The 24,919-nt window shown below is 41.2% G+C and overlaps 1 protein-coding gene across 3 annotated transcripts in view; it reads left to right on the top strand.

Moving 5' to 3' along the window:
- TNIP3 (TNFAIP3 interacting protein 3) overlaps positions 1-14,366 on the top strand; it is an 84,344-nt gene extending 69,978 nt beyond the window's left edge. For 2 of the 3 annotated variants that reach the window (XM_075150253.1, XM_075150252.1), the window contains 3 exons: positions 1,557-1,715; positions 5,102-5,162; positions 13,542-14,366. In XM_075150253.1, the coding sequence (XP_075006354.1) occupies positions 1,557-1,715; positions 5,102-5,162; positions 13,542-13,573 (252 nt within the window). In that variant the 3' untranslated portion in view covers positions 13,574-14,366. The remainder of the gene's footprint in view (positions 1-1,556; positions 1,716-5,101; positions 5,163-13,541) is intronic. The other variant, XM_075150251.1, reaches the window with a different exon arrangement.
- The last annotated feature ends 10,553 nt before the right edge of the window (positions 14,367-24,919 follow it).

Below are 24,919 nucleotides of genomic sequence, written 5' to 3' on the forward strand. Positions count from 1 at the left end.
TTTTGTTGCAACATCCTAGTGTCAGTATTCTGTTCACAGACATTCAGGAAGCCATAGTAAAATCATGGCATGCAAAACTCCGAGCTTTCTCAATCCCCTTTAAAAAGGATGAAATTTCGAGGTTTCCTGTCTTGACAAAATTGTGCAATGTTTTAAAAGAATGGCCGATTACTAACATGTTCTGTGATGATTTACTGTCCTCCCCAACATTGTTGCGAAACAGAAACTTCAGTATTGGTTTATTCTCAACCAAGCCATGCATCGATACTAGCAGGGTCTTGCAATAGTATCGGAGGCAAGGTGCTGTCAAGTGCTCCTCACTCCCATCAGCTTCAGCAGGAGTGGAAAGCAGGATGGGCACCCTGGCCGATGCTGGGCGCTGCTGCAGTGAGGCCCCAGACTTGTCAGTGCTTTTGTGGGTACTTGGAAGCATTTCATGCAAGTGTAAAAATAGCAGTGCCAGAGGGAATGCCATGATTGGCCACTCAGGGCATCCCAGGCATATAGAAATACCTTGGACAAATCCGTTAGCATTGCATGCAGTAACTTTCAGGTATATTTCCCCCACCCACCAGCCCACTCCTGGGTGCTTCAATAAGGTAAAGAAATTTTTTTGTAGGAGACGGAGTACTCAAAGACACCTTCTTCCTATATAGTTTTGCATTGTCTAGAGACTGTAAAAGACTAAATTTCTCGCACGACCCCAACCGGTCAATGGACTCTGTGAGAACCTCTCACAACAGTGACAGTGAAGAGGGGCACTACAAATGGGCTAAAAGGCTTTCTCCACTCCTCCCTAGCCACTCTGGACCAGGAGAAATGCCAACGGCACTGCACGTGTACAACATAACCGAAGGGCTGTACAAGTGCTGTGTAATGTGTATGTACAACTTGACTGTCTCTGCATGGCATCAACAGTTTACACTGGAGATCATCTTGTTTGTCTCTTCCTGCCTTGGGATTTGATTAAACAGACCTTGTGAAGGATTTTAAACATGAGAGGAACCATATAGAATATTTATTAGCTTGTTTTCTTAAGTCAAATTATTTAGTTGTGACTCATCTTTTACCCCTCCTTGCTCTGTCCTTAGGCAAATTCCTGTTGACTCTGCTGGGACACAGAGGGCCTAAGAAAAGGCAGACCCAAATCTCAAAGCCATCGACTTCAGTCCTTTACCAAAACTATTTATTTTTCTTGTTATGCAAGTGCCTGTCCATGTAGTTCTGCTTCAAACTATTGAAAGCTACTGTGTGTAATGAAAATGTTTCTTGAATGTAGAAAACAGCCAGAAATGTGCTTGTCATATCTTGAAACCAACATTTTTTTCACATAAAAAGTGTCAAGACTCTAGTGTGGCACAAGTCAGCTTTCTTAAATAATTTTTTTAAATCATGAACAGTCTGAAGGGTCTAAACGAGCAGCATTGCAAGCCATGCTGAGAAAGCAGGATTTCTTTGCCGTTGCTTTTTACTGATGAATTTGTACGTGAATGTTGTGTTGGTCATTGTATTCTGCTACTAATGCATTTCTTCTTGCTGTTCCTATTTTTTGACAGACAAAAGACCTTCCGGTACAGTCTGAGAGGCCCAGCTACCCACATCCCCTCTTCCTCTCACCATGTGTTAATTGTGGGAATTGTGGGTTGGTGCTTCACTATCAGGATCCTCGAGTACATCCAGCGTCTCGCAGGGCACATGGGCAGCAACAGCACTCGGTAAGGTTCCCACCATCTACCATTTCACAAAGGCACTGATTTTCTCACAGTATGGTGACCATAGGAGAATAATGTGGTGCTATCACAGTGCCATCCTCACCAGTAACTAAATCTGTTGTTTCCCAGTTTGTTGTCAGTTCCAGATCAAGATTTTGTACTGGTTTTAGAATTAGCCCTAGGTCTGGAACAGCCTTCCTCATCTCTCTTCCCTTACTATCTGCCCCAAAATGCTCATTTTCTCTTGATAGTCGTGTTCTTTTCTTCCTTGCTGTTCCAGTGTCTTTGGTACTGAATTGCACAGAGTGCTGCCATGTGCAAATCAAAGCATAACCGACAGAAATCTGTGCACAAAGAGGAAAAATTGCAGCCATTTAAATAAGTGGTTGATGAGTTATACTTTAAGTATATATTCTTCTATATTTTAAATTTACTTTGGCAAATATTATTTATCTACAATACCACTAAGAAGAGAAAGGGGATTATTATACATTTGTTTTCAATGATACTGGTGGTCATTCCCTAATTAAAAAAAAAAGGTTGTTTGATTGGCCTCTTGCTCATTTCTTAGATTAATTTCCTTCCACAACGTACATTCAGAGCCCTTTTTAGCTATATAGTTACCCAAATACATAAATATGGATCTGCTCTCTGGTGCCCAGTTCTGGACTTTCAACCTAAATGATAGTAACAAAAATGAGAATGTAGCTGTGGTCAGTATTATTCTGGTCTCTTCCCTCTATTCCGTCTAAGAAAGCTTGTTGACTAACATGCCTTATTTCCATGTCTTACAGTGGGTATTTCTTTCTCTGGCCCTGTCTTTGGAAAATGACTTTCCTCCTTCTTCACTTACGGCTTCTGTATTCATAGGTAATATAACTGTCCTGCTGTTAGGCAATACCGCTGTAGCCAGACTGCACAATCCCAGGTTCCCTGTACGCCTTCTGGGACAGGCAGACAAGCTATCGGCAGGATTCACAACGCCGCTATTAAACTATAATGGCGAAATCTCAGATGCTGTTTCTTTACCCGGTGGTATCTTCCCTCTGGTACGCTGCTGTGAAACGGGATTATGTGAGGAATAAGGTTCTACTGAGGGTGAGACACTCTGGCTGTGAATGCTTTAGGAATGCAATTTTCCCAAGCAAGCCTGTGTATTTGGGCGGCGGGGGGCAATCAGCAGAAGGGGAAGTTATACCTGAGTGTGGCTAACACAATGGGATATTTGCCTTGTTTCCTGGCACACAACAAGGTCCTGTCTTCCTCAGCATAAAGAATAGCTTTGCACTAGGGCAGGTTATGTGAGGGGGAGTTACCTATTTCAAGGAAAAATACTGCTTCAAAGAGTGATATTTTTGAAGTGCTTTGGGTTATCTAAGTGGGCTGTGCTTGTTCAAATGTAGTGAGAATGCATTTAAACATGGCGAATGTCATTTTAAATACACAATATCTGTTTCTTGGCTATAAAGCTGTTACATATGGAAAGATGCTCATTATTTGAGAAATTATAGCTGAATTTTTGCAAAACACACATAAGGCTTTCAGACTGTAGAAATCCAACAGAAAAGCTGTGGTCAAACAAGTCATTTCTGTGCTTCAGGAGTGTGCTTATCTGCCTATTTATCAGAGTTAGAAGTATTGCAGAATGTTTTTCACTGTAATTTGGACACTGTCCCAGATTATTTTGGCTCTTCTCCCTGAACTTTCATCATCTGGGTTTCTAATTCTGCAAGGGATCACTGGGTTTACAACTTTGCCATTCCTGCCGGAGCGCCGGGGTCAGTTTGACTGGTTGCTTTGTGACTCCCAGTTTCATTCTGAGTTTTCTTTGAAATTCTTTGTCTGTGTGAGTGCAGTGTTGCTGCTCTGAGCTTTTGATACCTCCCTGAGCAATTTGTTTAGCAATGAAGAAAGGTGTTAGAATTTAATGAGTGTCGTGAGTTAACATACGTAATCTTGTGTGTTTAGTCTGTGCTTTTGCTTTTTCATTCTTTTTATATCTTGCACCTTTTCGTTCCTTTTTACATTGTTAGTAGAAACATTTTGTTTAGTCTGACATGAAAATATCTCTTGTTTCTGAAATTCATTCAAGTTTGCATAGTGTACGTATGAAAGAGAAGATTAGATCAGAGAACAGAAAATTCAATAGAAACTCAAAAAAGCAATGCAAATAAGTGTATTTTGAGCAATCAGTGGAAAAACTACCTATGCTTAAAGCAAAGCAGTCTTGCTTTGTATCAAAGCCTATTTTGTTTGCCCACAAGCACAGAATTAGTTAATAATTCCTGTGGATGGTATAATTTAAGTGAAAATAGGATAGCTCCTTTTTTCCTGACAGTGTGTGAGAGTGATTACTGCTATGTAACTACAAATGACAGCATACATAAAAGTTAAATCTGTTTTCTGTATCTGCAGCTTCATCCTGCCATCTTAATTTAGGCAAAACTACTTTAGAAGTCTATGAAATTTTTTCCCTATAAGTTGAAATCTGTAAGAGTCTCCTTGGGACTACTCAGGATTTTGTCAGAGTAATTTCTGCAAAACAAGAATTATTTTCCCAGTTTAACTAATTTGAAGCAGTAATTACCTGAAATTTGACAAGCTTGCATGTGCTACTTAAACCAGATAGACAGCTTACTACAGCTTCAACCAAAATGTCATGTCCAGAATTGTTTTCTCTAGTGGTAATTTGCTACTCATTTACCACGGTGTGTGGTATAAATTATAATGCAGTATTTCTTCCAGGATTTCCCTGGACAAAACTATGTTTTCATGGATGTAATGTTCCCAATACTTCCTCTTATAAGAAAGATGGGAATTTTTCCCATCCCACAGTGTTTTCAAGAAGTTATTTGATAACAGCTAATGTTATAGCAACACTAATGCTAACCTGTGGGGAAGGGAGGAGGGGAGAGAACTTTATTAAATGGGTTATTCCTGTCACACTGAAACATGTTACAGATGTTACACATATTCAAACTGGAACAGCTTCACCTGTCAGGTCGATGTGTACCGGGTTTCTCTGGGGTTCTTTAGCACAGAGAATGTGATGCCTGCTAGTATCTTCTGGTGCACTTTATTCCTTAGCCCTTTTCAAATCTGATTTGTTTTTGTTAATGTTTCTTTTGATTTGTGGGATCTAGAAAGGTTTACGCCAATACTTCTAATGAGTGCAGCATCTAAACCACATGTCATAAAAAAGGAAGCAAGCTGAAAGGCTCGATCAGTGGAAATATAAAGCTAAATATAAGATTTTTTTTGTAAACTACTTTTGTATGACTAATAAAAAACTTCACAGCACAATTATATTTTTATCATGTCACTATTCTTTTGTTTGAAGTGACTATGAAGTCCATATTGCTGTAATAATGTTTTATTGTTCTGTACAGCCAGACTATCAGTGGTATGTTCCTGACCAGTTTCCGCCAGATGTGCAGCACAAGGCAAATGGTAAGACAACAGCTGTACAGAGCACATTTTAAATGTACTTTTTTTAAATGGGGGCCTTTGAGGGATGTAGAGTAAACTTTCCTATTTATCTGTTGAGCGCTTACATGACAGCTTTGCCTCAGAGAGCTGAGGTTGGTGTATGTGCAACACAGGTGATGTTTCTAATGTAATACCATCTACATTACATCTTTCAGCTTCCTTGCAATTCGTAAAATGTCTCTATTACACATTACAGGATCACACATTTGCCTCATTAAACACCTAGTAATAGTCCTAAAGAAAAAATATCCTCAGAGTTGTCCTTAGAGCTTCTGTCGCTCCAGCTAAGACTAAATTTAATGATGTGCCAAACCTGGGGCAGATTTTAGAAGTCCTTGGTAACAAAGTACAGGCTTTAGGATGTTGTTTCACCTTAAAGGCAAAGTGCCCATTGCTATTCTTGATCTGCTCTGATAGTTCACGGGGCCAGGTCTGAAAATAAAACCATGTAAATGAACAAAGTTAATTAGTTGCCAAAGTGTTGGTGCAAACTATCTTTTGGAAACCAGGAGGAGTATCTAATATTTGTACCTGGATTTGAAATCATGCCACGTTCCTGGGTGTTTGGAAGTACTTGTTTCAGACCACTTAAAAGATGGGTGCCAGAGAGCACAAGGAAGAAGGGACGTTGTTCTGGGTGGGAATCCACCCCTCCAGATCTTCTCCTTCAGAAACTTCCCTTTCCTCTCAAAAGGGGTCGAGAATTATGGCACCTAAAGTTTTGTGCTTTGCTCTGTTCTCATGTCTTGTGGCCCTTTTGTAAAGATACCATCTCAGGTGAATGATACATCATCCTGTGCTGCAGGGGGACCAGCAAAGTTTGCTGGTGTGCACTGCAGGAGCGTGTGTGCTTCATGTGTCTGCCATTTCATGGTGCGAGTGGGTACCATATGGGGTGGCAGGGACTCATCACCAAAAGCTGTTTTGTAACATCTAGAAGAAGGAGATGGCTACAGAGGAACTATTCTGTTATTTATTGTCATCCACATTTGCAGAGAAGAGAGGGTAGGGTGGGAACGTAGCTTGCCGAAATGGAGGATGAGCTTCCCATAATTACATGGCGACTGTTTGGAGGGTTCTGATGTGGTTGTAGGGAAAGTAGTGCTGTGACTGCAAGAGAGGACAGGAGATTAATTTTGTAATTCCTCCCACTTAAACTCAGAGTGATTTACTGCACCAGAGAATACGGGGAGAATGTTTATAACAGTGAATGAAACAAGTCCGGCCACCAACTGCAGCTGTGATCCAGGGCAGCACATTTAGGGAATCTGAAGAAAGAGAGTTCTTCTTTTACCCTGCTTGGTTATATGACTTGACTTCTGGCTCCCTGAAAAAACTTTTTTTTAAATCCGTGCTCTGTCTTTCTATTACTGTTCTTTGTCCAGAACATCCAAATACCTCCTTCTCAATGAGGCAGTGAGTAGGACACTTGGAGATTTTTCCCTTCCCTTTTTTCTTCAGTCCCCATTAAGAGGAATTCCCATTAAGAGTCCCATCATAGCACTGTGTAGGATGTCTGCTTTAACATCTTCGGGGCTCTTATTCTTTTTATCTTTGCTGATAAAACAAAGATTATTTTATTAGCCATTGATCACAGAGAAGTTCAACTGCTACTATCAATTAAAAGGCACTAGCCTGGGTTTATGTATTATATATAGTCACCTATATTAAATCTGCATTTAAGTGTTTTGTGGAAGGTTTCAAAGACAGAAACTCCAAGAATACATGATGAAAGTATTCTTGATATTTCAATTTCTTTATTCTTTTTTATAGGAGTGCTAATTACAATGGTGGGTTTAAATGAGCTAGTATGTGCAGCAGCATTCCAGAGTCTCATTTCTCATCTTTCATTTCCTCATTAGGTGATAAACTGACCAATAAATCTTATCTCTTCTGAGATAGGGCTTCATTATAGAAAAAACAAAACAGCAGTGCAGCAACTTTTAGGCATGAGGCAGTTTCCTTTAGGAATGCTATTTCAGTAGATAGATGTTTCTAGGGAAAACCCTTAAGTTTTCCGTAATTGAACAAATTTTCCTTTGACACTGAGTATTTTTTTTGAGGAATAATTACAAAATACAGGTCACAGGTTGTAACTTTAGAGCTGAACACAAGTGAAATGAATCGGGAAACTGATATTTTTTATGATATACCATCAAAAAAAGCCTGTTTTAAAGATATCTGAAATCTATGGGAGTCTCTACACCAACTCTAACTAGTTTGCTGTAATGTCATTGGGACTGCAAAGGCATATTGTCACCAAGGAGGAATTACTATTTTTTTCTGCAGTTTTGAATAGATGTACCTAGTTTGCGTTTTCCTCCCTCTCTCCCCTCCTTTGTGAGGGAGGAAGTTATTTGCACCCAGGTGCTTTGGCATTTGACTTAGGTTCTCCAGGTCCTTCTGTAGCCAGCTGTAATCTCATGTGTTCTGCTTCTTGTACTTTTCTTCTGACTGGCACCACTTTTCTTAGCTTCTCCCATGTTCAAAAAAGGCTATCTTAAAGGACTGCTGCTTCTGTGAAGCCTGGTTTGTCTTTCTATTTTCTGTAAGAAACATCTCTTTGCCTGTATCTGCAGAAATAGGATAATCACTGAAACATTTTTTAAATTTTTTAAAAAATCTGCTACAGAAATTTGATCAATCCTATTTGATCCTCTTTTCCAAAGTTTCTACTACTCCAGGCTGTTATTTTCCGCACAGATCTATGTTTTGGTAGTTGGCAGAAGATCACTTACGCACAAGTCTGAGGAGCAATGTTGCCCCCAGCACTGAACTTTCACAGCAGTGTGATGGTTTGAGTCTGGCGCTTTTTGATTTGAGCCCTTTCTAATTAGCCTGGAAATAACTTCATCAGAATACAGGAAGGATGAAAGGAATAGGGGGGCAAAATGAGAAAAAAAAACAAAACCTCAAAAAACTCTCTTCTTTTTTCCATTAAGCCTTTCTTTCCAAAATGAGAATGAACAAGAGATGTTCCATGGTAGCAAGACAATAGTGATTATCTAAATGAAATCCTTGCAATTTAGCTTTATGAAGAGAGTGAAGCTAAAGGGAGCTGCTAAGATTACAGCTATGAAGTATGACTTTAAGCAAAAACCTTATGTGTCTGTTCAGAGTTTGGAGTAGTGAACACCACTTGTTACTTAATCAGGGCTACATCAGCTCCCTCTTTCCCAAGAAATTTGTCAGTTAAGTGAGGTTCAGCGATGTGCTGAGCAGTCCTCGGTTCTTTGACTAAAACACCTCAGAGCTACCCTACAGTTCTTGTTGGTGAAGTAATCTGCGTCTCCCTGTATTTTGCAGCTAGAGTATCTAGGGGCCGTTTAAGGATTTAATCCTACTGAAAAGAGCATAAGGAGTTGGTTTTGGTGATCCACTTCTCAGTTTTACAGCTAAGTATCTATGGACCAGTTAAGAATCTGGATGAAGAGAAGGGTTTTGTAGCCCTTGTGGTACATAAGGCTGAAGGTCCTCTATAGAGAGAGACAGTTATTCCCAGAGTTGCCACAGGCTGGCTGCTGTGGCTTGAGAGACCAGTCCTCAGCCATGGAGTCACACCAGCATGCCCTTGAACACAGAGTTCAGAGCGTGATGCAACAGCATGCTTGAGTATTTTATCCCTGCCTTGGTTCATGTAGGGCATGGAAACGTGATGGTAGGAATGTGTGTGTATGAATATGTGGAGGTGACCAAACACAACTAGCCATCGTGATATGTGTGTTTGATTACATTTACTTAACATTTTAACTTCTCTGTTTGCCTAAATAAGTAAAATAAAAACTACTGGCTATATGTAGACATTCTGCGTCCAAGAAGGGATTCTGTGGATGAGACTTGGCCTTTCTTTGTATTTTTGATTCAGTAATCAAGATCTAAATTATTTTATCAATTTTTTTTTTTATTTGTCCACAGTTGCCCACAGTTATTGTTGAATTGCCGCCTTTAACCAGAAGTTGATGATCCCCCTGGCTGCATAAAGCCACTCAACTTGTTTTTAAAAACATGTCTCTGGCTTTAGGGAGTTTACTTAAAAGTTAACAAGGAACCATTCGGGCCCCTCTGGCTTTGGGACCCTACAAACGGTTTTAGTAGGCTTCATAGGTTAAAAAACACAGCCTCTCCATTGATGGGCATGGAGATAACTTTGCCCTGCCAGGGCTTGCATGGGACAGTGAAGAATTACTAACCACGTAAAATATAATTTTCCAGAAAGGATGGGGCAAAAATTCTGTCCTTGATGATGTGTTTAGTGAGTTGATGTATTCCACACCCTTGCACATTCACAGTGCAACAGGTACTAAAGGCGTGCCCATGGTTTGGGGTGGCTTTTATGCCAGACTGCACTGCAGGATGCAGTTGCCTGCCATCTGTATGTCTGCATGGCCACAGGAAGGTGAGGGTTTAACCCGGTTCCTCTCCTCCTGCTCTTTCATGGTGCGATCTCATCAAGAGTTCAATTCTCCACGCCACCACTGGATCCAAACTGAACCCAGAAATATTCAACAGGTGGTTTTCAAATAGGAGGGTGTGGGCTGTATTCAGGTTTATTGGTCTGATTTTACTAGCATTTTCTTCCCATTTGTATCCAGAAAGTTTCATGTTGCACCTCTTGTTAAACTGCTTAAAAACTCAGATAACTCATACCAGAGTTCAGCTTGTCTGTGAACTTAAGTATTTCTTCTCCATATTTTCCCAAACATGAAATACTCCAGGTGAAAGCAGGCAGGGTGAAGAGATGGATAGGAATGTTTTGTGTCCAGCCATGCTCCACAGGTGGGCTGGTGGGCTGCCAGGGAAGGACCACCCAGGTAGTCCTCACAGGGCAACCGCCAGTCTGCAAAGCAGGATTAGGGGAAATCGTCAGGCTTCCAAAAAAGCAAAGGTGTTTCCTTAAAGGTCATAATAAAGAGAGAAGGTCAATGTGGAAAGCTAAGCGATGGGAGGCAGGTAGAGATTAAGGAAGATGATGAGATGAGATGTTGTCTCAGTGCACCGGCAATGTATTTCCAAGAGAGTAACTCCTCCTGCCCGCCTCTGGGCTGCTCCCTCCACAGGTACTTTGCTGTGCAGAAAGCCTGGTCCTAAACTGTGCTTAAATTCTTCCCGCTTAGCCTTGTTTGACCAGTAACGCTGCCTTTGGAGGGACATTGGCTCCTAAGTCTCTCTGTGCTCTGTCACTCAGCATTCCTGGAACCAGTTTCCGATCTTTTTGTTCTTGATTGTGGGGGTTTTTTTGGTTTTGGTTTGTTTTCGGTTTGGGGTTGTTTTGTTTTTTTTTTTCTTTTTAAGGAGCAAGGCAGAAAGATTTCCAGCAAGTGTACTTAATGTCACTTTATTTGGCAAGCAATGTTGACTTCCTTCCTTATCCAACTATCAAAATTGAAAAGACAGTTGAAAAAAAGATTGATTTTGGAGATTTTCCCTGAACCCAGGTTTTTAATGAAAAATTCTCTGGAAGAGAGGTTTATTGCTCAAAGCTTACTGAGAGCAAGAACCCTTTTGCATGCCACAACTGCTGGCATGTATTGCCTTTTTCACTTCCAAAATTAATCTTACTGTATTTGTTTTCTTGGCAGAAAGATTCTCGGTAAATATATTTAAGAAATCCCAGTTACCCCTTCAGAACATCAGATATAACTACCGGATTTCTTTGACCTAAACTGTACGTTTTTGTTTTGGATCCAGTTACACCAAGCACAGGGGGAAGCCAAAACATAGCCCTTCACCTATCTCTCAGTTCAAGGGGTATCTCTGGAGGCTTGTGGGAGGGACGAGAGCAGCCGGTCACCACCTCATCTTGGCACACCTAGGGAAAGCAGAAATCAACCTGCAAAGCCCTAAGGATGCCCAGATGAGCACATGAAGAAGCATGATGTGTCCGCTTACTTTCATTACAATATCATCTCTTGTTCCCTTCCATACTCTGCTGCTTTCCAGATTTTTGCCCTCAAGGTACCTACTTTGCTGCTAATGTTGTTATAATTACAAGTAATTGGAAGAAGAGGAGGGAGAAGTGTGGGGTTTTCCACTGAAAATAATGACATCTGTAGGGAAGGGGGAAAAAATGAAAAACTGAAAAATGGATTTGTGAGGTCTTCAATGAAAACCAGACAGGAAAAAAGTCAATTAACTGACATCTTAATTTTCCTGGAAAAAATCCCACACCGTAAACATTTTTGGTATTAGCCTGTCCTCAGTGCATACATTACATTAGAAATTATCAGTGCTCCCAACTAGTCAAGGCAGATTTAATTAGCAGCTTGCCATCCCTACTGGGAATGGAAATGTGATTATTTTCAGGATTTTTACTGGTAAAACTTAATTTCTGCTACTGCAATGTAACAAAAAGGCCATTAGCACACCTTTAATTTCTAACTCGAAGTTGCCTTTTTTGAAAGAATTGCTTTTAAAAGTCAACTTGAGCTAAAGATCACAGAATGTGTTGTAGTTTTTCAGAGTACCAGGCAGAAAAGCCTCATGTGAAGAGGAACAGATATGTAATTTAAACAGCTGCATGATTTGATAATTTTATTTCTATGAAACAACGTATCAGGATTTATCATTCAGTACCCATTAGATTTTAAATGGCTTCACACACACTGGCATTTTTTTTTCCTTTGAGAGTGAAACATAGGGAAGAATCAAGGCATTTAAGGGAACTTGCCTGAAAGGGGACGTCTATGGTGGTCTTCTGGTGGTAGGTGACATGGTGGCTGTTTTCATTAATCATTCTCTTTCCTGGTGACTTGATGAAGCATCCATCTGCTATCTGGAAATATCCTTAGTTCCTCATTGATCATCTAAGGAAGCGATGTAAAAATTCATTCCATGCCATTTGTTTGTTAAAGTAGCAGCCAAGTGCTACCTACCCTCATTATATGGAGTCCACCTTCCTTTGCCTGTTGTGTTTTAAGTGTGTAAGTACTCTGTGCTGGGCTCTGAAGCCTGCTCATACTGCAAAATATCCAGAAGGTTTTCTGAATGGTTAGTGCTGTCCTAGGTGAGAGACACTCTTCATTTTTGGGAACTACATGTTATATTATATTTGCCTTTCTTCTCTGGCAGACCATGCCTGCAATGCTGTGGTATCTGCTGGTTTGCAGCAGCTGGGCAAGGACTTTAGGAGCCAAAAGCATCTTGGCATAAGCCGAGTGACCTCAGTGTGTCCCAGTGGGACTCGGGACTGGGAAGGAGCAAAAATAATTGAAGGACATCCCCACTGTATAGTTTGCCTGAGGTGTTTGAATATCCAAGTCCTCTCTCTTTTTTTTTTCCAAATTACAGTTATATGAATACCAACATTTGATGTGAAGCTTGGAAGCACAGTTCTTGTTAGAAAAGTTTTGTTCTACCGTCTTTGTTGTTATAGGGGGCTATTTGCATGAAATGAAATGAACACACAAATATCTATATTTATCTACCTTGCACAAAGAACCAGTCTGCTAATTGTTGCTCTTTCTGGCTTTTGTGAACAAATAACATGAATTTTAGCTCTGATACTACCTGCAAGGAAAAGGTGTCACCAAAATCAATGATTCACGGTACTGCTGCTTGCTACAAATGTGGACCTTTTGGATCAAGTTTTCTTTCATATACATTTGGATATCATCAGCACTGTGGGTTTGGAAGTGAATGATGCGGTTACTGTGTAGCAGCTGCAGAGCAATTCTCCTAGGCAAATTCAAAACCCTGCTGGAAATATTTCACTCTTGATGTTTCTGTTGTAAGCAAAATACTGCGTGCACTTGTGTGTGTGCTACTAGTGATGTGTTACAGCATTTCCAGAATCTTTTGAAACTTCAGGAAGGAAGTATGTGTTACACCGGCAATAGTATATTTCCTTTCTTAGATTTTATTTTGTTTTCCTAGCTCAAGTGAGTTGCTATCAAACATATCTTTGAACCACAGACACCTACTTAGCAGTAGATACTACTACCTAATTCTTCCCTCTGTCATACTTACCTACTCTCTTGGGTGCACCTAATGCTGATGTATACCTATGAACACTGCTGAATGTCAGCTGTTCTTTTTAGAGGTCTAGAAAGATTTTACATGGGGGCTTTAGGTTACTAGACCCTACTGTTTGCTCTGTATCAACAATCAGGACTAGATGAAAGTCGAGAGAGAGAGAGACTGCTAGTGCACTGTATGATATCCCTACCCTCTTTTGTTTCTTCACACTTACTGTCATTTGTGTTGGATTGATTACAGGCTTGTAATGATGTGCAGTATTAGCTCCGGGGGGGTGTGTGTTTGTGTTACAAAATAGAGAGAAGTTAATCATAAGCGAGTTGTATTTCTCAATGTCAAAATAATTTGTATTGATTACTTTTCCAGATTCATCCTCGGAGAAGGGAGCCCATCGCTGACAGCCTATGACCTGGAGGAGTGTAGACCAAAGGCTGCAAGCTAGTCTTGCAACTTCATTATTCTGTTTTGTTCTGGGTTTTTTGCCCCTAGCTCCTTATCTCTTCAGTGCATGTTATTCATGCCTGGTGAAATCCCTGCGAGGACAATAGAAAAGCAGATCATACAGGCTAGTGATCCTCAGGATCCAGTTAAACTCTGCTGGGAAGCATTATTGCCCTTTGTTCTGAAGATGCTGTTTGTGCTGCCTATGAGAATCTGTTAAAAAGCCGTATGAGAAAAGATGCAGCTATTGCTGAGGATTCAGAGACAGTCACATCTGGTTTGAATTCAAGAGCTTATAAGCCCAATAGCGTTGTGATATTTTTTTTGTTTGAGAAATATAGTCTTTTTTATTTGATTCCAGGGAATGATTTGTTGATATACCATCTTGAATTCTGTACTCTTCTTGATTGTTTGGTAAAAAGGATATCTGCTTCACTGTTTTAACACATTTGTGTAATTTTAAGCAGGGTACCACTGATATCAGGCCAGGTAGAAGGTACTTACTCCCCTTTTTGAGTCAAGGTCAGGTCTCCTTTTGTTTTGGCTCCAAAATGACATGAGAAATGTAATCATAGTTTTTTTTTCTATGTGTACTTATTTGTATCAGAAGAATTTTAGTAGAAATATTTAATGGGTTTAACTTCTCAGTGAAAATGGCTTTTTATTTCCAAATGATTCTTGTAATGAATCTGAACATCGTTGTGTAACCTCTAACCTGAGAATAAAACCTGGCTTCTTAAGTGAAATTGTATTTAAACCATGAAATTTTTTCAGAAAATTGTGGTGAATGGATATTCAGCAAACATTACCTCATAATCTACTTGCAAGATTGTAGTTTCCCTTCAGACAGGTACCCGGACCTGCTGGGATCCCACCTGAAAGAAGAAACTGAGATTTTTGCACCATAAGGCTGCATGAGATGTCCTGTGTGCTCTACTTATAGCTCAGAAGTAGTTGATATGAGTTTAAGTTGCCACACAAACAGCTTTTTGAGCTGCGCAAAGACAGAGTCATCAGTTGGAGATCGCCTGCATGTGACATTTCTGCTTTTAAAACAGGTATTTGCATTCCCATCAATATACAAAGGCCTGTGCATTAAAATAATAACCTTACAGGATTAAACATGTTCAGCATTTGATTTTAGACACAATGGGGAACAGTCCATGGGAAAGGATTTTTCTACTGTTACATTTTACAGCGATGCTGCTTTTGCCTACACTGATCAAAGAAATGATACTCCTAACTTATAATACGGACTCAGGAAGAACATGAGCAAAGCACCGAGCGAACCGGCCTCTGGAGAGAAATTGCTTTTTCATGAACTATTAAAAATTATAGTGTGACTGCGACATTAGCTACAGAATAAACTCCCGAGTCTCTGTTAGAGAGATAGGAGTTTTTATCTCTGCGTGAATTTGGAGCTGGCTTACAGACACCATAGCAGCAGATAGTTTAACTAGCAAACAATATAACTGCACTACTCCTGATTAGTGATTTGGCTAATAAGGGTGAGATCATGGAAAATGCTAATGTGGTGCCTTCGGAAAATCCAATTATAATGTAACCTAATTCAATGCGAGCTCTCAGCAGGTGACCAGTGCTGTGGGCAGAGCACCCCACACTCAAAGATGTCGTGAATCCTCAAAACAGACGAGCTTCTGTGTGGTTGGTGTGGGAGGCAACAAACCCCCGTTTCATTCATTTCCACTGTTTTCCCCAACTAACAGCGAAGGTTTGCGCCATCCATTTGTGGCGCTTAACTTATTATCTGACAACTTGTGCAAGCATTATCTGGCCCAAGCAGATGATTCAACGCGAGCCATTCACAGTAAGAAAATAGAGTTTGCAGGGCTATCTTTTTTTTCCTCTGTTTAGTCACAGGCTTTTAATGTTTGGCTGGCTTGGGCACAAGACTGTAAACCTTGACTCGCACAGATCCTAATCATGCTAAGTGTGGGGTATTCCTTGTATTATATGATAGAGAATTTGTATCTTTTAAAATGCATATAAAATGCCTGTACAGTTGGTTTTCCTCTTGATTTTCTTGTAATGATGTATGTTTCCCAAATGCAGATGCCATCATCTATTTGAATTAGCATTGTCAGACTCAAACACCCCCAAAGGATACGCTTTCTGCAGTGACCCAGACAAGTTTGAGGGGGTGAGTTATTTTAGATAAAACCAACCGTAGTACTGATAACAGGCATTTTTCCTTCCTCGAGCTTTGCCGAAAGTGGGTATCGGCACTCCCAGTTCTTCCTCTGGCCTTTTAAAGAACCTTCTGGCATTTCCCAATCTTTGCTACACATTTTATTTTCCAAACACCTGCCAAATTTTCCATCTGATTCTTTCTATTTAGCTTTCTCTGATATTTTTGTGTATCAGTGGTGAGTGGACCAATTTCATATTAAGGGCTGTAAATGTGTTTGTGAAAGGCCTTTTCTTTTTTCCTTCCTTTTCTTATAGGAAGTGCTCAGGGTTTAGGAATATTGGAATTACTATGCGCACTGCAAGAGGAGCAATTCATATATAGAGAGTAACTTACTTTTTGTACCAGACCAGGCACTTATTTGAATATTTGAAGCTGTATCAGCAGTAATGACCTACACCTGCAGTTTGTACCCCCCAATTTTCTCTCTCACGGTGGCTTGGGGAAACAAGACAAGTGTAAAGTGATTTTCTGTCAAAACTTTTCAGCAGTTTAAGGGGATGTTTTCACTTGTCCAGCAGAAGGACCAATGTGACCTGGCCATGTTTGTCCTGCATCGGTGCTGGCCAGTCTGCCCACCAGGCGAGATGTATCAGGAGCGCTTGACTCATATCCCTGTGCGACCGACTCAACTGCCATATTAAAAATGCTTACAAGGTGATGAACTTTTAGGTATATGGTAGAGAACTGACCCATAATGAAGCTAATTACTCAGTGTGTTAAAATGATGGGGGAGGTCCAGGCGTTGGTCATGATCAGCCCTTGGAAAGCCTTGCTACTTCTGGTAGGAGCACGCGTGTTGATGCGTGTTTTGTACAGATTCTGAAAGACAAGTTATGACAGCTAATAGACACATGAAATTTTACTAAATAACAGATCTGGGGAAACATTTTATATATGTTTTGGCATGGGTTTCTGTAGACTTTTCTTCTAAACTGAACTTTTTCCCTTTGGTTGCAGTGTTATATACTAAACATGTTGTGGAGAAATCTTCATTTCTATGAATGAGAGCAAGTCTTCATAGGACAAGTTAAATTACCTGCTTACAATATTATTTTACATTATTTTCAACACGATATGCTGGATTCATTAAATGATGTTTTGGTTACCGTAACAGTAATTATCCAACATTAAAATAGGAGCACGTTTGAACTCATGGAGTCACTAACACAAATGAGGTACTTAAAAGCTTGGGGTCTTTGGGGAATTTTTGTCCCGTCCTTCCTTTTTTTTTTTTTTTTTTTTTTTTTTTTCTTTTGTGTGGAGCTAGCAGATGTGACACGAGCATTTTGCTAGCTTGAAGTTTTTTGTTTTGATTCACCACTGTTCTACTTCCCAGGTATTTTAAACTCTGTGCCATGTCAAAAATGTGTGTTGTTTTAAAATTGTCTTTTTCTTCTGAAGACCTGAAGTGCTATTGGTGACAGTCATGCCAATGGTTATTCCGTTCTGTTTCTGTAGATACTTCTTTCTACTCTTATACATAGATAATGTGTGGCACGATATGAAGATTTCATTGGTGATAAGTAAGTTGTCTGTCTTTATAAATCACTAAATAGCATCCCTCCTTAGTCTCAGGCTTTCATTTGTTTTAGGAAGGGAAAATTGTTACTTTGAAATTGCTGGTAAAAGCTGGGAGCTGTTTTAATTGCCTCAGAAACTGTGGACACAAAAGGAAGTAGATTCATGATAGTGCTGTAGGCAAAGCACATGGGGTGCCCCAAATACACACCTATGCTGTCATATAATAGGAAAGCTAGATACCACAGCTGAGGATGATTTGATAGATCACAAGCAAAATCCTGGATTACAAGCAAAATCCTAGATACTTTCCTCCTTGAATCTATTCACTAGTTTTTTATATTTCTTGTCCAAATAATAAACCTTCATCTCTCATTCATGTCCCACATAACACTTCACTTTCTCAGGCTCTCCCAGTTTCTTATCTTTCCGCTTGCCTTCTAGAGCACGGCTTTTGCGTCCTATATAAGATGATACTGCTATTGCAGAGTCTTCAGCTTCTGCCTGTCAGAAACACTTCTGTCTTCCTTCAAACCTCTCCTGTAACCTCACTTCCCAACTTTTCTGCATGATTGATTTTTAAACTTTCTTTACTTGCAATGGCCTTTCAAATTCTGGCATACCATTCTTTGTCTTTTAATAATATCTTGGAGAAGATCAGGGCTTTGTTTTCTAGATCCACTGGCAAAGAATGCCATTCTACAATCCTGTAAGAGGGATTAATGTGTTATCCACTGCAATGCAAAGTGTTAGGTTGTTATATATAATCTCATGAATTATAGTAAGAACACATCATCAACAAAAATATTTTCTTCAGAGATGAAATGAATTGTATAAATAGTAGAACTAGAAATGCGTGGTGAAGGCTGTGGATGAAAGAATGCACTGTACCCATCGGTTCTGGTTTCTCACACCCAAAGACTTGCACTTCATTAACTCCACATCATACTCCCAACCTCCTACCAGTCATTGCTCTGTCAGCATTTCACTTTCCATTACAACATGTTTTGGGGTAATCAGGATTATGAGATGCCCCAAATTTCTGGTCTTCATCCCCCTCTCCCTTTCTGTAGTCTAGAATAGAATTAGAAAAAGCTGGTGTTGTATGATGATACCTTTTGGTCAAGCAAAGCTCAGCTGCTCCAGCTCTCCCTATTTTTCCCCGTATAATAGACTGGGAACGCAGCCTTACCCTAATGAGCTGGAAATTCTACCTTGCCCATACCACCCTGTGCTGAGCTTACAGAGTATTTCTAATCAGGTTGAAGGTCTCTCTCTTTTTTAAAAAGAAAAAAAACCCTCAAGTTTTAAAAATGGTTTCTGTATTTTAACTTTGTGGTGAGAATGACAGAAGAATTTATCTGATTTTTGCAGATGCAAGTTTAAAGGTCTGCAAGACACCACAGGGTGGAAAGTATTTTTTTGATTAATAAAACACTTTCCCACCAGGAGCCAGGATGCTGGCTAATGCTGTGTTTTCACTTATGGCAGGAACAGCCTCGCTTCCACCTGCCCTATAAATGGGGAACACCCAGGTGCTTCCTGTTCAAGGGCTGCTTATGCGAGAGCAAAGGGTCCATGCTGGCCATCGACTGTGAAATGGGCTGGTGGTGGCGAGAGCAGAGCTGAGGGCAACGAGGGCAGGCAGGTAGGGTACGTGATGGGGCACGGTTCCTGATAGAGTCTGTTGATGGCTGTAGGAGTTAAGATCTTGCAAGACTGAGACTGTAGACTGCAACTTTGTTGGTCTAATGGGAGGTATCAGATCAAGGGGGGTCTGGGGTTCTTCCCATGGCCAAGGGAAAGGATTTGGAGAAGGGAAATCTTGTGGAGCGAAAGCAGGATGTGTGCCGCTAATGTTTGTATCGCATGACCTGATTAAGAAAGAAGTTACAGCTTTGACGAAGGGTAAAGCTCCTTTGTTGGCATTTTCATCATCAAGTTGGTTTCTTTCATTTAATTATTTGTTTTAGTTAAGAGAGGGAGATGTTTTAATTTTCTTGGAGGAAGTTTTCATTTTGTGCTTTCCTGTGTTCAGGCATCCTGTATCTCAGCTCTTAGTTGTGTAAATCTCAAGTTAATCCATTTAAGGCAATGGCATTACCCTGTCGAGCTGGCATACGCATAGGTCCTTTGCAAGTTATTCACAAAACTATTTCTTTGACTGAATATAGCACTCACTTAAAACTGTTACTTGAGGCTAGGCATAAAGCACCAGCCAGATTAGTTCCCTATGCTAAAAGTTGGGAAAGAGCTGCATTTTTCTGAAGATTGAAATAAGAGCTGGTCTTTTTGTAATTCCTATTCTTTCTCCTTTTTTCCCCACAACGCCAAATTTGCAGCCTGTCCTTTCTAGTCGTGACCCAGTATGGAATCTGTAGAAATAAAGTGTCAGCAGAAACAATCCTAGTTGTGCTGAATGGAAGGACTAGCAATGATACCAGAAAAACATGGTCATCAACTCCAAAGAGCAGAATATTTCAAATAAAATTCTTTCTGCATAAATGACCTGTTCAGACAGTTCAAAGTTCAACAGCTTTGGAGGGGCAGTCAATCTCCCCATATTTTCAGCTTTCTTTTAGGAAGGAACGTTATGACCATATAGGAGAAAAGCCGATCGCTTATGAATTGGTATAACAACGCTCTCTTACATTGGCAGTAGCAAGGGAGGGATTACTTTATTCCCTGTTATAATTCCCCTGTGGTCAAGAGTTAGTGAGGGTGGGGATACCAAACAGAGGACTTGGAGCCTCCAGTGATGTACTTGCTCTAGAAGGGAAGGGAACTCGCTAAAATCCGGTTTGAGGCATGAATTGCATTATAGTTAGCTAAGAGCAGGCTTGAGTCTGGCTCACTAATGCCAGCAAAATTGGTTGCTTAGAGGGATTGTTCCTAATCCTGAATAGTGACAATTAAAATTCAAAGCGTGTGTGTGATGTTGTTATCTCACTGTTCGTGACTTCTGAAGAGACATCTGACTTCCCTGAGGATTTGGGTGTGGTTGGGTCAGAGCGCTGTAGCTGCTGTTCTATTTCTGTCTGATAAATTAATAACTGGGGACTTTGAAACACAGCTAAGAAAAAGCTGCAAAACCAGAAAACCGCACCACCGAATCAAACCCACTGCGTTACAGGGTGACCTCTGTGAACCACAATTCTGCATTACAAGATACCTGTTGGGCAACTGGAAAAAAAAATCCCCAGGAAAAAAAAAAAAAGGCAATTAATCTGAATGTGCTGTTAATTTAATAGTATTCCCATGGGGAGCCTTAGACAGTGCTACTATTCACAAGCTTACCATAACTTCCTACTGTTCCACAGATGCTTGTGACAGGCTCCGCTTTTTCATGCTCATTCCTCTGAAGTCCTTTACTTTGGAGTCACAGCAAACCATCTATTTGTATTTTATGAGCCAAACGAGGTTTATGGAAAGTAAAATTCCCATTGGAACTGAACTTAGAAAGGTGGTGCTGTACTGCCAGGAAAGTTTTCCAAATAATTGAATTCTTATTAATAGAAGTTTTCATTTTGATGAATGCAAACATTCAAGCTATAGCATGTTGTGAGGCTCTCTGTATCTGAAAGCACAGACAAGAGACGTGGGAAAGGCAAACAAAAAAACCTCTGAGTAGTACCAGGGAGGGGGAGGATATTAATAAGGAAGGAACATCCCTTGCGAGTTTCTTGTTTGTTCTGATTCATTCAGTCTATTCCGCCCAATTTTGTTTAGTTTCTGTATGTAAACATCACTACTGTTTATGAGCAGTATTTCATTTTGTTTTAGAACAGCTTAATCTTACGAAGACTGTAAGCCTTTCTTCATCTGAGAAGAAAATGATAGGCATTGCACCTCGATGTATGTATGCGAGTAGGGTGTAACACTGACACGATGTTTCATGACTACTAAGCGGGTGCCATTCATCTTGGTCAATCATTCTCAAAAATATTACATTTCAGTTGCAGACATCTAAATCTCCATTAAATTCTTCAGGCTACTTTAAACTTCTACAGATTAGTCCCTGAAATTCTGCAGACTTTCTGCCTCTGACGTCCCCAGAAACCTGGTGGGGCTCTGCAGAGCCAGGCTGATTCTGGCTTTGCTAAACTGCACGGGTTTTCCTTGTCTATAGGAAAAATGTGTGTTAGATAATTCAGGTTCTCCCAGGTGGTCTAACGACTGTACGTTTAGGTGGTGACGTTCATGCACATGTGAACACATCCAGGTTTGTGCTCGTGTGCGTACTTGCATATTTATATTATACACATAGAAAATAAGTGTTCAGTTATGAACATTTGAGTGTTAAGAGCTAAATATATAAATATACATGCTCTTTCCTCTAGGAAGGAAATCTAGCAGGATTGCTAAAACTTTTAACCTGGCCACATAACAAAAGTCAGTATGCTGTGTCCCCAGGGGAGAGTGTTGTACTAAGAGAAAATGAAGATTTCCTTTTAACCTGGAGCTCAAGCTTCACCAGGCTCTAATTTTTAAGTCTTCCCAGGCTGAGAAGCTTTGCCTGTGTTAACGACATGTTGTATTCAGGGCTGGCAGAGTCCGCTCCCTGCCACCATGCTTGCTTTCTCAGCGCTGGCTTTCTGTTTATACACTGGTGAGGGAGAAGTGCATTTCCATTGATTTTTATTTAGTCTTTTATAAGAGTACTTTGAGTTTACTAGAACAGTTTAATTGGGCTCCAAAGCAGTCTGCCCACTCACAAAAACGTTCTGTTGTTCTGCTTCTGTTTCTCCTTTTGGGATGAGGGGCCTCCAGAGGTAAACCCCCGTCTCCTCTCTGCCCGCAGGCTGCAGAAGGGCTTGTGCTGCACCTCCGTGAGCGTTGCTGGAGTGGCGATGGGACAGCAGACACTCTTCCTCTCCTCGGCCTCTTTCACCCGCCGGCGTGTGGTGTTTCAGCAGGAGGGAGAAGGTCAGTGCCTCTCCAGCAGAGCTGTACTCGCAGCCGAGAGGAAGGCTGGATTTGTCTGAAATTACATAATTTTACACAAGCCTGAAAAACTACTCTTGGCAATTTAAACACCTTTCCTTTGTAGTGAGAAAGTACAGTATAAAAATGTCTTCCCCAAAGGCTTCCCGGGCCATTCCGTCACCTCACAGAGCTGGTTTCCGTTGTGCAAGGCATGAGCTCTTCATTACAGAGAGTGGATTATTTTTAGGAGTTCCCAAACATAGGTACAACCCTGCCTTACCCTTGCACGGAGGGGAAGGGGCCCAGGCAGAACAGGTCCATGCTCTTTGCCTCGTTTCCTACGGAGCAGTGTTTATGAAGCTGTGCTGGCTGCGTGCATGCGTGTACCTAGGAGTGCATGCATGTGTCTCCCGGGCCTTCCTAGTGAGTTTGTAACATCTATGAAATGTCATATTTGCCAGCTTCAGTCAAATTTGATAGAAATCCAGCAGGTCTCAAGGATGTTAGCTTCCTAGAGGTGGGCAGGTAGAAGATGGGGGAATCTCTTAGCTCAAGGAAATCTCAGTGTGAACTCTGGGCTTATCAGACATCAGAGAATCCACACAGGATTTTAGCCAGGTGAGATCTGGCCCTAGGAGACCCAGCTTCAGCGACCCAGGGCCACGCTGCCAGTTTGATCTCCATCCCTGGTCCCGCAGGTTGCAGAGCTGGTGAGATTTTTTCTGAGGGAGAGAGGCAAGCCATAACGAATAAACATGGGATGTGTATGTTATGCGCTGTGGACACTCAGATAATTACGGCATTAGTGTGATGTTTTTCTTGATACTACAGTCTGCGTGATCTGAATCTTGCAGAGTTAGGCATGCGATCAACTTCTGCCTGAGTGGTTATACTACAGACCATACAGACATTTTTCTGATATATGTATTGTTTCTGTAAGAGTATTTTGTTTCATAGTCTTCATTTTGTATAGGAACAGCTGTCTTTCAGAAGGCTGTCTGATAAGGCCATAAAAGGCAGATAGGTGGGTAAGAGCGATCAATCTTTTTTTCCATTATGGTCATATAACATGAGGCAGGGTTACATAAGGTTACACTCATTAAAATGATAGGTTGGTTTCCAGTGTTTCCAGTTGACTAGTGTTTCAGTGAAAGAAAGCTCCATCTTTATTCAGCACTCTGAAGATGTATCACAAGGGGATATACAAAATAGTGTAACCCCATGTATAAAATTAAGCCTGGTGCATTCCTCTGTTTAGGGAACTGAGGCTTTTATATTTCATATTTTTGGTAGTCATTCATCGATGAAATTGTATGTCAGCAGAACAGTAAAATAAGAACATAAAATGTCAGTAATATATATGCGCATTCACTTATGTATATATAAATCATAGAATCACAGAATGATTTGGTTTGGAAAGGACCTTAAAGATCATCTAGTTCCAAGCCCCTTGCCATGGTCAGAGGCACCTTCCATTAGACCAGGTTGCTCAAAGCCCCATCCAGCCTGGCCTTGAACACTTCCAGGGATGGGGCATCCACAACTTCTCTGGGCAACCTGTTCCTGGTGCCTCACCACCCTCATAGTGAAGAATTTCTTCCTAATATCTAATCTAAATCTACGCTCTTTCAGTTTGATCTCATCAAACTCCAAGCCATTACCCCTTGTCCTATCACTACATGCCCTTGCAGGAAGTCCCTCTCCAGCTTTCTTGTAGACCCCCTACAGGTACTGGAAGGCTGCTACAAGGTCTCCCCAGAGCCTTCTCTTCTCCAGGCTGAACAACCCCAACTCTCTCCGCCTGTCTTCATAGGAGAGGTGCTCCAGCCCTCTGATCGTCTTCGTGGCCCTCCTCTGGACTCACTCCAACACGTCCATGTTCTTCTTATGTTGGGGGCCCCAGAGCTGAACGCAGTACTCCAGGTGGGCTCTCATGAGAGCGGAGTAGAGGGGGAGAATCACCTCCCTCGACCTGCTGGTCATGCTTCTTTTGATACAGCCCAGGATACGGTTGGCTTTCTGGGCTGCAAGCGCACATTGCCAGGTCATGTTGAGCTTCTCATCAACTAACACCCCCAAGTTCTTCTCCTCAGGGCTGCTCTTAATCCATTCTCCGCCCAGCCTGTATTTGTGCTTGGGATTGCCCTGACCTATGTGCTGGACCTTGCACTTGGCCTCGTTGAACTTTATGAGGTTCGCATGGGCCCACCTCTCAAGCCTGTCAAGGTCCCTCTGGATGGCATCCCTTCCCTCCAGCGTGTCAGCCACACCACACAGCTTGGTGTCATAGGCAAACTTGCTGAGGGTGCAGCACTCAAAGATGTTAAACAGCGCCGGTCCCAATACCGGCCCCTGAGGAACACTACTCGTCATTGGTCTCCACGTGGACATCGAGCCGTTGACCACTTTGAGTGCGACCATCCAGCCAATTCCTTATCCACCAAGTCCATCTGTCAAATCCATGTCTCTCCAATTTAGAAACAAGGATGTCATGCAGGACAGTGTCAAATGCTTTGCACGAGTCCAGGTAGATGACGTCAGTTGCTCTTCTCTTATCCACCAATGCTGTAACCCTCTCATAGAAGGCCACCAAATTTGTCAGGCACGATTTGCCCTCAGTGAAGCCATGTTGGCTGTCACCAATCAC

The sequence above is a fragment of the Calonectris borealis genome, chromosome 4 (genome assembly GCF_964195595.1).
Source record: "Calonectris borealis chromosome 4, bCalBor7.hap1.2, whole genome shotgun sequence".
In the NCBI taxonomy this organism is placed as follows: Eukaryota; Metazoa; Chordata; class Aves; order Procellariiformes; family Procellariidae; genus Calonectris; species Calonectris borealis.